Source organism: Seriola aureovittata, chromosome 1 (assembly GCF_021018895.1).
Source record: "Seriola aureovittata isolate HTS-2021-v1 ecotype China chromosome 1, ASM2101889v1, whole genome shotgun sequence".
Taxonomy (NCBI): Eukaryota; Metazoa; Chordata; class Actinopteri; order Carangiformes; family Carangidae; genus Seriola; species Seriola aureovittata.
Genome location: NC_079364.1, coordinates 31843731 through 31858200, shown reverse-complemented (window position 1 = coordinate 31858200; position 14470 = coordinate 31843731). Strand labels below are relative to the sequence as shown.

The 14470-nt window shown below is 40.0% G+C and overlaps 1 protein-coding gene across 2 annotated transcripts in view; it reads right to left on the bottom strand.

Moving 5' to 3' along the window:
* The window catches only part of arnt2 (aryl-hydrocarbon receptor nuclear translocator 2), a 64532-nt gene that overhangs the window by 16192 nt on the left and 33870 nt on the right, over window positions 1-14470 (bottom strand). For both annotated transcript variants that reach the window (XM_056374018.1, XM_056374007.1), the window contains 4 exons: window positions 10161-10237; window positions 9535-9669; window positions 7446-7520; window positions 5559-5710 (listed from right to left, as the gene is read on the bottom strand). In XM_056374018.1, coding sequence (XP_056229993.1) covers window positions 5559-5710; window positions 7446-7520; window positions 9535-9669; window positions 10161-10237 — 439 coding nt within the window. The remainder of the gene's footprint in view (window positions 1-5558; window positions 5711-7445; window positions 7521-9534; window positions 9670-10160; window positions 10238-14470) is intronic.

Below are 14470 nucleotides of genomic sequence, written 5' to 3'. Positions count from 1 at the left end.
TTTGAAAAATACGTTGACAATGAATAATTTTCATCATCAAAATCAGCCCTGATCTGACAATGAGAACCTCCCGCCTGCAACAATTTCAACAAACAGTTGTGAACCTTTCTGATGCGTAAACTCATCATTGCCACTGAGGTGTGAAAGATGACAACAAAAGCATCACGTGAGAAAGTTCAGGAACAATTTGCGATAATGTTTTTTAGATCTGACCACTTTATACTTTTTAAAACATGAGGCTACAAAGAGAATGAGAGTGTTGGAGCACAGCAGATAAAAGGCAGCTTCTGCCGTCGTCACACCCACACAGGTGTAGTTATTCTGGCATGATGCTCTCGACAGACAGTCAGAGGGCTTCCTGACTGAAATAAAACTCCTACATCTCATCAGAAGTAAATGAAGAGAGAGACAGGACATGATGGATGGAGGAGTATATTTAATGAGTGACTGTATGCTGTGTAAAATGAGGTCGTCAGAAAGTCCATCTCTGAGGTGACAAACATGAGAAATGATAAACTAGACAGTGTGTTACTGAACAGCTGTTTGTGCTGCTCATAAATCTTTGGCCCTGGTAAAATGTTTACAAACCCAAGCAGATGTTATCAGGCTGAAGAATTAATTTGTGAGCACATATTTCTAATTCTAGAGCACAAATATGTTTTATTTTCCCCATAAGACCTCCCACCTCCCCTGTACCTCTGTACATGTTGAAATGCTGGCTTTAATAAATTGTTATTGGGTGGAGGCCATTCATATGCAGGGAGCACAGTTACAGTTTTATATATATCATTTCTGTGAAAAATAATAAATATTATAGTAGATATGAAACAGGTTTTACCTGAGCCTGAACCTTTTAATTGAGTATATGTGTTTTTAGTCTGCAGCTGTATTTCCATTTGAACAGAAAACACAATGTAGTAAACACAGACGCAAACTTCATCTGAGTTTGAGGAAAATATTCCAACAAGACTAGGTCTAAGCCTAGTATCTGCATGGTCAAACCCTGATTTTATAACTGTGACGTCGTCTGACAAAATCACCAAACACATGAATGAAAGACAAAGACTGAGCTGTGATTTCAGCTGGATTTACTGTTACATGATCAGAGAGAAAGTTAGAAGAGACAGACTTTCTTCTTCTGTCTCTCACACAGAGCACAGCCACAACAGTTTAGTCTTTATTTACTTCAGCTCCAGAACGTAACAGAATTAGAGTCAGGTCTTTATGTCTGTGTCCTATGTTATTCCTCCTCTGTTAACCAACAAACTCAGTATTAAATACGATGGCAGTGGTGTAGCTCTGTGTGAACATTTGAGTTAATTATGTGCGTATTCACTCCAGCATCCTACCACAGCAGGATATTACAAGTTCAACTCACTCATCAGCTCACTCTCCACAGCCTCCTCACGTGTAACACAACAAAATAAGCTTCTGCGAAGGCTTATGTTCTGGTCACAGAGGGCACAACAGGTCTGTCAATCACAGGTGTAGATGGCCTGTGGTCTGCTGCTGCACACAGATAAAATGCAGCAAGCACATCAGCAGCACTATTTACCCATGATTCCAAGCTTTCAAATCAACACCTAGCAACTTGTCATTTCATTGATCAGACGGGCTGTTGCAGGGGGAAACTGTTACATTTGGCAACCAAATCATACCATTTCTACCTAAAACAACAGGGAAGAAGAAACTTTCTCTGAAGATGACTGATAAGCAGTTAAACAAGGAATATGACTCAAATGAAGATATTATCAGAGCAGCAGGGACAAAAAATCCATTTCAAAGCAGTTGTGACATGCAGAAGCTCCTCCTGGGCCTGGAGTGAATTCATTTGAATTTTAAATTAATTTAACAATCAAAATAAGCAAAACGCTGTTGATAAATGACAACATTTTAACTGAGAAGACCAGATGGAAGGTCTGAAAGATTTCAGGGCAATTTAGGATAATTCACAACAATATATTATAACTGTATTTATAACAGCAAATGGGATGAAGCAAAACAAAAAGAAATGACAGAATTTGCCATTTATACAGTGATTTCTCTACCATGTTCCCAAAACTATTTGGTTTTTAAGCTGAGAAGAGTCATTTAGAATGATTGATCACATTTCCATAAACAAAAAAAAAAAAGTTTGATTATCACCATAATCTTATAGACAGATGACTCAACAACAACTCAACAACATATAGCTCCTGAACTCCTCTGAGTCAGATTATAATTACTAATACACATTATCTTTGTGGTAATTAAATGATAACACAATTCCAGGGACAAGCTCATCCCTCATCACCAATATCATTACTTCTTTGATTGTCATTGAGTGATGTGTTCACTGAGCTCATGGAATAACATCAGTGCTTCTGTTTTCACTTCCACACAAGTGCAGCTGAGTGAATGAATGAATGAATTCAGCATTAACCTTTATCCTTGATGCATCTGCTCATCTCCCGGCATCAAACTGGAGAATAATCCAGACTGACAAAGATTTCCACCTGCTAAGAACTAATCAGTGGTCCATGCATGCTTTGTGAACCAGATGACTCAACAAACATGTGTAACCCAGCTCCTGTCCCACAGTGAGCAGACTGCATATAACCAGAGGACACTCACACCTCTGACATGAGCACTGTCCAGACATGCAGCACCTGAGTAAACACACAGATGTTCACTGTGCACACTGAGCTGTCCCTGCACGAATTCAACACACAGCTCATTAATGTGCACTTTCAACAGTAGAAGGCAATTACCTAGTGTGTTCCCACTTTAACAAAACATACATTACTTAACATGTACACACATGCAGACGCATACAAAGGGGCGACACACAGATATTAATCATGCAGAAGAAGACCCGCAGAAAGCCATCTGCTCCTGAACTTTGTCGTTTTCTGATAAACGAGATTCGTTTTTTTTTATAGCGACCTCATAAATCTAACACATATTCTGTTAATACTCTGCCTGAGGGAACCGTTGGCAGTGATTCATGCCTGTAACACACATACCCACACACGCATATATACACACACACACGTGACTGAAAGCTATTAGCTGTGTGTTCACATTGGTAATTGGTTGGGCTCACAGCAGCCCTAACTGACGCTGACAGCTGAGTGCACATGCAGGAGGAACAGCACATGAAGGGACCTACTTTCATGCCGGCTCACTGCAGCACATGAGTGAACTGGTATTTTCCTGTGAGGCACTGAGCTTATTTCCTCGACAGTACCAGTTTGGTAACTTGGTGACTCGCCATGTGCCTTGGTGAGTGAGGCACGATTTGCGTGGTCTGCCGCCCGCCTCAGAGCAGGTTAACTCATCAGTGCACTTTTGCTACAGAGTATTTTGGTCATTTTATTGTGAAATCACACGTATAAACGTACTTTACTCGTGTTTTGCTCATCTTTCCACTTTTACTTTCAGATTTTTCAGCCAGCTGACACATGATCAAGCAGACAAGAGTTTTTTTCTGTTTGACTGACACTATTTCCAGCTACACAGAATAAAGAATAATGAGTAAAGAATAAAGAAAGAGAATTACTGCCTCACGGTTGTACACCTCTGCTACTCAGACTAGTTTCAGATTACATCCCTGTTTATCCAGTCATATAAAATATTAAACATTTGTGTGAAATTTTATCATAATTGCTGTGTGAAGAGATGGCAAAATTGTTTTGTGTTCATCCGTGAGTCCGAGTTTGTGCCAAACTTGGAAGGAATTCCCTTGAGGAATTCTCGAGGCCAAAATCATGTTTTGTGAGGTCATTGTGACCTTTGACCTTTGAACACCAAAATCTAATAAGTTCATCCTTGACTCCTAATGAATATTTGTGCCAAATCTGAAAACATTGAGTCACTGTGTTCCTGAGATACTGTGTCCACAAGAGTAGGAGGGACAACCTGAAAACAAATGCCTCTGGCTCTGACTGTCACATGCACGGAGGCATAAAAACAGCCTCAAATGGATATATTCAAATTTGAATTCATTTATTTCACTGGATACTGATTTATTTTGGTGCATATTTGAGTGCTCATTTATCTATTTGATTGCCTGATGAAATTTAGGGAACGGTATTTATTTGGGTTCTAACCCTGTAGGCTGCTTATCCCTCATCATAATACATTTATCCTGTGTTCTTGAAGCACTGACATCGTCTGCTGCATTTATTTACACTTGTATTTCAGAGCTGAACTCCAACATCCAACAAGGTACAAGACTCACCAAGGAAAAACAAGAGGCAGCTCAGCGGAGCAGAGCAGCTCACTGAGACTCTGCAGCTTTCATTCAGCGTGTTGTTAACAGCAGGGAAATCAATAAAAAATAGATAAATATTATCCCTGGTGTCTTGAACTGTCTGAGGATAGACACAGTTTCTTTTCAGAGGTCTGGACAGTATCAGGATTATTCCTGACTCTGCTGGAAAGGCAAGGTCTGTCACTGACAACTTAGGTCGAATCAGAGCAGTGGAAAACCTCATTTCCCACCAAAGGATACACTGAACCAGGGTTAAACTCAAACCTTGCCATGTTATGAACAAATTATATGACAGTAATAACTGGTACTGTTCATTTCATGCTAGTGGTATTACAAGTTCCCTTTAATAATATAACCTTCCTTCCTTACCCTCCTGCCTCTGCAGAGCCACGTGACATTGAGATGGTGTATACAGATGCTGCAGGCTTTATATGACAATGGTTTAAGTGACACAAAACACTGGTCAAATGCCTTGAGTTAATAACTTGAGGAGTCTATATATACTTCTATAATTCAGTCATGAAACAAAACCTTATAAACTGTTTGAGCTTAAGTAAATTGAACTAGATCGATGGTTGCTTCTTTGGAGTAATGTTTTAATTGCCGTTATCAAACAATCTCAGTGATGTTTATTGAAATTTGGCTCTGGGTTTGGTTCATGTATTATCTGTGCAGTATTTTTATACACTGTGTGTCTGGTAAAGTGAAATGTTCCTTTTCCTTTGTGCCATAAAACAATCTAGTAGCAGTGATGACTTTATTTAAATGGAATACACTTATAAAGCAATTTCCTAGTTTTATTGACCCCCATTCACACAGCGCTTTCTTCTACACATACAGTGCTTCTACCACACACACTGTACCCCATGAGCCACGCACAAATTTGTCCCCAAAGGGCAACTGGTTGGCCTCTGTGGTTTGCTGTCTCGTCTTTCTATCTTCAATTTAGCCTCTTTTTAGGAGAATATTAAAGGTAAGTAGAAACAGAGATTAAATGTTTTCCTTTGTTTTTTGACCCTGACATTATGGTGAAAGTATTTCTACACTGCTGAGAATAACACTGAATTAAAATACACAGCCAGAAGCTGGTGAGAAACTCATACTTTGTGTTTTAGTTTCAGTGAAGGAAAACCATAATGCTAACGACATGAGCCAGACCTTATCACCCAACATCCTCACTAATGCAAGTCACCTCACCAATGCTCTTGCAGGGTTGATGTGTGTGAGTGTGTGTGTGTGTGTGTGTGTGTGTGTGTGTGTGTGTGTGTGTGAGAGAGAGTGTAGGTGTGTGTGAAGAACCTACTTGACGTTGGTGTTGGTGCAGATGATGTACTCTATCTCGTCAGAGTACGGGTTTTGGAAGGTGAAGCTGCTCGTTCGGATCAACATCCACTCTCTGTTCTTCATCCGGAAACGATACATCACTGACAGAACCTGACCCTTCAACTTCACCACCTGCAGCGGGAGGAAAATCACTCGTTAACATTATTAACCATCATGTCTTAATAATGCAGCTGAGACAAAAATCATCATCATAATACATTTTCTCTTAGATTTGTAGTTAACAGTCTCCACTGTGTTCATCTTAGAGGGAAACATTCAATTAGCCATGATGTTATCAAGTCTACATTAAACTATACAGCAGAGCATGACAGGAGGGGGAACCTATTTTACAACTTGTCAACAAAAGCACTTTCACTTGGGGGGGGGGGGTCTTAAAGAGTTTAATTAGCAGACACATTTGACAAACTCTGAACTGAATTGAGCTGTTACAGTTATGGCTGCTGGTAAATACTGTCCTCCTGATCTGCCCCCTCTGAGTCCATCACTCCACTGACTGTCAGTCTGAGAAATGGAAGCACTGCACTTCTTCCAAGTGTGAAATGGATCTAAAATTACTCTGAAATGAAGTGCTGAGGAAGGCCTGAGCAGCTGATCTCAAATATGGGGGACTTCGGTCCACACAGAAGACAGAGATCACAGAGGGGGAGGGAAGGGAGGAGAGGGAAATGATTATCTGGTAACACAGCAATAAACAAAATGCTTAGAATGATGCTGCTGAGTTTCTTTGGCTAAATAACAGACAACCTGCATCGGCCCACACCCCATCCCTCCAATCCTGCTGACAAACAGAACGACTGGGGTGAAACCTCCTCGGTGGAGGTAATAAACCAAATACCCATATATCTCTCTCTCCCCCTCCCATCCCCACCCCCTGTGGTAGGAATGCCTCTATAATTGAAACCTTTCAGTCCCACCTCAGAGACTATTTTTATTCTCTGTATTACTCTGCATGTCGCATTTCCACATTGATTTTTTCAAACAGAGCTGCGCTTTGGTCAATTTGTGTTGCTTCATAAATAAAATGAATCCGAGGATCATCTAACACTGAGAGTACATGTTTCAAATTTCATTTTTTGCTGGATCATAATCAGGAGCCTCCAGATGAGAAGGAAACAAAAGAGAGGAAGTTGATCTGGCTGTAGAGAGTCTGTGAGCTCTGATGTGGACAGATGTTAAACGGATTAGCCATAGATGACTGTGAGAGACAGATGCTGTTTTTTAATCACTTAATCAAGTTGTGAGTGTGACACAGTGTTCTGTGGCATGTCAGAGAACTGCACAATCAACTCTAATGGTGACTGTAGCTAAATACCTGCTGACACATGCAAACGGTATAATCTGTAACCCGAATCAATCACCCTGCCAGAACTCCAGTCGGTCAAACCAAACTCAAACATGCCGGATGATGCTGGTTTGCTAAGAGACTGTGGACTGAGATAACGGACAGTCACCTCCATGATGTACTTTGAATCTCCACTATAAGACTTGCATCTGACCTGAAGGCAAGTCTTCAATCACAGGCCCAGCATCACTGTTCCCATTAGAAGTGATATTTACTGCTGAGTGAAAATGAATAGTGCTTATAGCTTAAAACTTGCTCATTAAGATAGTCTCTTAAATTAAAAGGCTTAGCATCTTTTTTGTTACTGTGTAGAACTCTGTAACCCTGCTTTTGTTCATGTTTGTTAATTTAATTACAGGATTTAAAAGTAATTTGTACAGCAAGTAAATTAGTATGTCTTTTTCAACTTTCTCTTCTTCCCATCTCTTAGATTTTAATCATTCTTTTTTTCTGACTCAAAAAGAAAACTTCTAGGTCTAATTCCCGGCTGCAGTCTGGTCCTACCTGTTGGAAACCTTCTCTGAGGTGACTCTGGTCCTCAGGATGGCAGAACTCCAGAATATCTTTTCCCAGCAGGTCCTACGGGACAGGAGAAGAGTCGGTTAATAACGGGTTTGTTTAATCAAATAAATACACAAACAAAAAATGAACATATAAACTCAAAGACACAACTGGAGCTAAAAACTAATGTTGTTAACAGATGATGCTGCAGTGTTTTGTAGACTTTAGATCTGAATGTCATTTTGTGGTAAATTAACCACTATAAGTTCACACTCAGTATTTCTACATTTTGCTCTGAATTTGAAATGAAATGAATCGTTCATCAAGCTATTAAATACAAGTTAGCTGGGGTGAGAAAGTGACGAAGCGCCAACTGCGAAGCATTTCTCTAAAGGTGAAAGGTAATTGCAGATGTTATAATGCAGGTGAAATTTAATTTGAAAAGTAAGATAGATGTGTTGCAGTAAAGAGAAAAAAATGGTCTGCAGGGATTTAGCGTATTTTTTAAGAGTATTTTTAGTCCTGCTCCAAACAGGATGCACATGTATTAGTTATGAATGATAAAATAACAGATGTGTAACTCTTTGATTCAGTGATTTCTTCTGAGTGGTTTCTGGTTGAGTAATGCAGGGGGTTGTAAGCAAAGGCGCGTGCTGACTGGCCACAGGAATGTGTTTAACATACCAGTGTAGGAAACAAATGGTTTTCATCGTAGTCTGCTTATTTCCACTGTCAGCACAGTAACTCATGTGCAGAGCTGATAATGCAACGTTCTGCTAAGTCACGGAATTTGTTTGTCATGCAGGAGTTCATCTGAGAGCATGGCGTGACTGCAGCCTCAGCCGGAGAGTTCGCTCATGGAACAGGCAGTGAGTTAATTTAAGGTTAGAGGTCAAAGTGATTGAAAACAAGTGTTTGTAATTCACACACAAAGCCTTTAAGAAGTGGTCGGACAGGTGGTCATGACACTTTTCTTATATTTTTTAAAACCTTTGTCAATATATTTTGGAGCTGGTCTGATTCATCTCATCATGAGAGGATTGTAATTATATACTATGATTATCAAACTGTAAATTCGCCAAACATCCACTAATAATTTAATAACTGGTCACTAAAAACGACAGGTAAGAAACATTAAGGTGGAGCTGAATCACCATAGCTCACATCAGCAGTGGAGGACATACTGTAACAATCAAGTACAGCAACGTAAAAATACTTCATTACAAGTAAAGGCCCTGCATGAAAAATCTGACTAAAGTTGAAGTAAATAAGTATTAGGGGCAAAACGTAGTTTAAGTTTGAAAAGCTTCCTGAGGCCCATTGTAAATGTTCTGGTTTGGTCCCTGAGACTGATACATCATTATATATGACATCATTAGATGAGTATCAGTGTGTCAGCAGCATGTTGCTGTTGTAGCTGCCGCATGAAAATTGATGTCAGGAGTTGGATAATAGGGGTTTTTGCTTTTCCTTACTAAAAGTTGTTCTCAGCAGCTTTGTGAAGAGGACTTAGAGGACAACTTTTAGTTTGAAACTTTTAGTGTGACTTAGGACAACTCTTAGTGGTGAGATAAGTTACTGCCAATGAAATGGTTCTCTTCCTGTGGATGTTTCACATTAAAGGTTCACCAGGAATAGGAGGCTTTTACTGTGAAAGATTTTCTGCTGGAGGTGTTACACTGGTAATAGCAATCCACAAAATGTTTCATATGACTGAAAACAGTACTTCTGTTAGTGAGAGCTGCAGAGAGGTGAGGATGACATGACTCTGTTGTACTGATGGAAATTTACATTATACTGGATTTATCAAGACAACAGGTAAACATGGATGATTTGTTGAAAACAGAGGATTATTTCTGAGATATGATACTTGTAAAAACTGAATACACTGTATAATCTTCTCTAATATGAGCCTGTGTCTCTCTGCAATTGAAGTAAAAGCTGAAAAAAGATCAATGTTCTGTGAATATGAATATTTTGCAGGAACAAAAAGAATTTCATCTGCATGAAACTTGAAGCAGGATGGCGACACTCCTATCTGCATTATGAATTTTCATGGCAGTACAAAGTCCTTTTAATCCTCTTAGCTAACCTGAGGCTGATAACCAATGACGTTGATGCAGCGCGGGTCGACAAAAGTGATGACACCATCCGAGTTGTGACGTGACAGGAACTCTGTCGGCACCGACAGGCCGTTCATATCCATGGAAACCGGAGAGCTGGTAACCTGGGGGAGGCACAGACATGTCATTCAGGCATATAGAGAAAATGTTTAAGAAGGGAAATGAAGAGTTGGAGCACGGACACAACTACATCAGTGTTTTACACACTATGTTACTGTTAACACTGTTTACTGCTGGCATCACACTCAGTCCAAGACTCTATAAGAGAACAGACTGAAACTGTTCTGACTGACTGGCAACAATGGCACAGTGCCAGCTCACAGAGACTGACTGTGGCAGACTGAGGCTAAGAACAAAACATGTAGCAACCGCAGCGTCCATGATCATTAACCTTTGCTCAGTTCATATATAGTGTTTATCCATCAAAATTAAGAAAAGAAAATCAGAGAAAACGTATTAATATTGGCTTTTCTGCACTGACCCAATATACTTATACATACACACACACACACACACACACACACACACACACACACACACACACACACACATTCACACACACATGCTTTGAGTTTGACTATGCCACGATACACACCTGCAGTCTTCCAATGGCCACTAGGCAGTATTTTCCAGTCTGACCTGCCTCTGTGTCTTCTTCTGGTATAGTCATACCTGAGGATAAGAGACAGCCACAAAACACCTGAGATAAAATCATGTTGAAACAGAGAGCACACAAGATACTAAGACAATAATAATAATACACAGATAATAAGACAAATAAGAAAAACAACATCATGATCAGAGACTAAGAGAAATCTGATCTGGGAGAAATGGAACACAAGTGGAAAGATCATTTTGAAAAACTATTTGAGCAAATTTCACCTTACAACCTCAAACATGAGCAGAAACAGATTCAAGGAAAACTGACTATCTGTGAACCTACAATCAAACATAATCAGAACCCCCTTGATTAGCTAATTACAATGGAAGAATAAAACCATCTTAAGCTAGAATTACCATCTCGCAGTTATAAGTCTGCGCCAACCAGTCAACTTGCAGTGTCACAATATCCCCCTACAGTGTTGAATAATGGCCAGAAGTCTTTGTGCAGAACATTATGATGTCACTGTGAAGTTGACCTTTGACCTTTTGGATATAAAATGTCATCACTTCATCATTTTATCCTGTTAGACATTTGTGTCACATTTAGCGTATGAATTCATGCCAAAAATGTGTTTTGTGAGGTCACAGTGACCTTGACCTTTGACCTCTGACCAATACATTCTAATGAGTTCATTCTTGAGGTGAAGTAGACATCTGTGCCAAATTTGCAGAAATTCCCTCCAGGTATCTTAAGTCTGGCAAAGCATGTGGACCTGACGGCATCCGGAGATGCTGAGAAACAGCAGCCCTGAGCTGAGACAGGCCCTGCTTCCGTTGTTCAGTCTCATTTTTCAGTCAGGTCGCTTTCCTGAGATCTGGAGCAGTGAGGAGTGGAGATAAATTAGACCCTAAGAATTACCGAGGTGATGTGCGAGCAGTAATCTGGGGACTTCCTTAGAGAACACAATGCCCAGAGTAAAGGGCAAATTGGCTTTTTAGCGAATCACCACACTACTCACCATGTTAACATTCTACACACTCTAATTCATTATCACACACACCAAACAAACAAGGCTGTTAATTCTATTTGTCACGAGGGATTATATTATAAAATTCCCCAAATCGCTGTCTGGGGTAAACTTTATGACGTAATTAAGTCAAAATATGTCAGTCACAAAATTACAGATCCAAGCTAAGACTGAGTCAATTATTATAAAAGCAGCTGACAAAAGAGGAGGAGCACTGATGGTAATGGATGAGGACAAATATGTTGAAGAAGCTCTACGGAAATTGAGTAGCACAGAATATTATCATAAACTATCGTCTAATCCATGAGACAAGACACAGTAATGTTGCCCACAGCCAGGGGGGCAGGGGGGATCACTGAACAAGAACATGACTTCCTGTGGTGTGCACATCCTGGGACACCCATCTCTTACATGCTCTGAGTATTGACTATCATATCAAACCTCTGGCCCAACAACTGCCTTCATACATCCAGTCTTAACACATTAACAGTGAGGATGATGACAGATTGAAAGAATTGCAATCCTTCTTAAGGACCAGACACACAGACTCTCTGACTCCGTCTGACTTCATTCCTCAGTTCACAGAATGGAAAGATAATGAGTTTAGTTTCCGAGACAAAGTGTGTGTTCAGGATCTGGGTACTGCAATGGGGGCATGTTTTGCTCATAATTCCAGTAACTTTTTCTGAGCCTTATGAGAAAAGGATTCAATTTATCATAACAACTACAGTGATAAGATAAGATGCTGGGGGTAGTACACACAGCATCTTATTGTTTAGGACTGGTTCTGAGGAGGAACTGTTACTGTTTCATTATTTTGACATTTATTAACTGCAACACCTCTGTTTATCTTGCACTTGTTGTTGCTTTTATAAAGGCCAGACTAAGAGACAACTGAAACACAAAGTCTCTGAGCATTAATGCCATTAGAAAAGCTCATTTGGATTACCGTATGGCTAAACACTTCCATAATGTAAGTAATAGTAATCCAGACAGCCTTACAGTTGAAGGCCTAGAAAACATCTAAACGAACATTTGGGGTGGTGATTGATTAAAGTTATTATAACAAAGAGAAATCTTGTTTACACATCACATGCACGCCACAGTATACCCAGGACTTTTGTAATGAGGTCGGGTGTCTATGGTTTGTAGATGAGTATAAATTGTTATTGTTTTCTGTCCTATTGTTTGTGTCCATTTTTTTTCGTTCTATACATGTTTGATAACCATCTAGAGGTCATACTTTATATTTGTCTCCTGTGAGTTCATTTGCAATTTTGCAATTATCTTGTTTCTACTAGAGAACCTGTATGTTGAGTGTTACACTCTGAAGAAGGCTGTTTGTGCCAGTACATGTGGGTTGTTACTCAGCTACTTTTTAACATGTATCGTCCTTATTTTTAAGAATTTCACTATGAAGCAGCCATCTGAACAAAAGCTTTTTTTTTTTACTTGGATCATCATCTTTTTTTTTACATTTGTGTTCCCTACCAAAGAGCAGCTTCTTCATTCTTTGTTTGAACTTCTGAGCGCTCTGCACTCTTATTTTCTAAAACTACAGATCTTTACACTCAACGGAGAGATGTATGTTAGGGCGACAGTTTGTCTCCAACTCCGCAAATTCCACATTACTGACAGAGCAGCACTGTTGGTGAAATCTCAACCCCTGGCTTTACCCTGAACAATAAGGAAGTTAAAGTCCTGCTCTATCCTGATGACCAAGCGGCAACCTGAAAACTAAAGCCAACACTGAAGTGCTAAAAGTGCAGTTCCTCTAATGACCACTAGAGTCTGGCTCCAACAGTGAGTCAATCCCCATAGACTCACATGTTAAAATGTCCAACTTTACAGCAGAAATAAACATGTTTAAAGCCTGGTACAAAAAACTGTTTTGGTCTCTAGAGCTAATTTTCTCCTTCATGACACCTGTTTATATAACTCACCTGTTTACATTTTATTAAGGACTAAAGTTATGTAGAATTGAGGGCGTGGCTTCTTTGAGTGACAGGTGGGTTAGCGTATGCTTGCCACAAACCAACTTGCACCGAAGTCTCAGCTCCACACGCCCCTCCTCTTTGACCATTTTTGGATTAGCTGTGAGTTAGATGGAGTCAGGTACTGCCAAGATGGCGGTGGTCGAGCAGCTCACTCCAGAACTGCTCTTCAGAAACCTATGGGTGAGGCCATGGAGGCTACGTCCACCTGGACCTCCTGGAGCAATGCTGCCAGAAACGTGTCAGTCAATTTAAACAAATCTAAAATCATAATCTTCCAAAAGAAGCCCAGATCTAAGGAAACCAAAGATCAATTCAAATGAGGAATTATAAGAACATTTTACAAAATAGACATAATGATTAGAATTTGGACTAAAATACATGAAAATGTAATCCAACCAATAGCCCTTAATCGTAGTAAAAAACTGAGATCCACTCAAGAGAATAAACAAGAAAACAGGGCAGAATTAGGCTGTTACCCATTGATTATTCACATAAAAATACACCCTCAATTTTGGTTACATCTCAAATTGAGCCCCCAAGACACACTGAGACTTTAGGCACCACAAACACAATGACAGAACCCCCAAAAGAGTCCCTGCTGTCAGCTGGTCCAAAGACTCTCTGATCAAATATCAGCCAATACTGTTCAACCTCAGACCGGCACTGCGTTCCAGCCACTAATCAGAGTAAACTAAATTATTGGATTAACAGAAGATGCCCATCCGGAACATCGGATGAATCGAACCAAAACTAGAAACAAACGTAATTGCTATCTGGCTCTAACCATGAATATAAACTGGCAGAGTGTCTCTCAGAGATAGAAAGCAGAGACAGATCCTGACTGAATACAGACTCAGTGACCGCAGTCTAATAATAGAGAGAGGACTACACAAGTCCTGGCTACAAACAGAGCAAACAGGCTGTGCTCAATGCACAACAGGTGAAGTAGAGAAGAAGATGTGACAAATGTAATAATATCAGAGTGGGATTCCTTACAGAGCTGGAGGACAAGGAAGAGCAACAGATTGTATTAGGAGAGGGACATGGAGCACACTTAGCTGCACAATATGTGAGGGACACATAATTAAAACAACATCACGAGTGTGACAAATAATTATCTTGACATAGCCTAGTACACATATGGAACACACACATGCGCACGCATGCACGCACGCACACACATACGCATGCATGCACACACACACACACACACACACACAAACACACACAGTTGGCACAAGAACAATATTGTTCTCCTGACCTTCATGCCAGTAAAG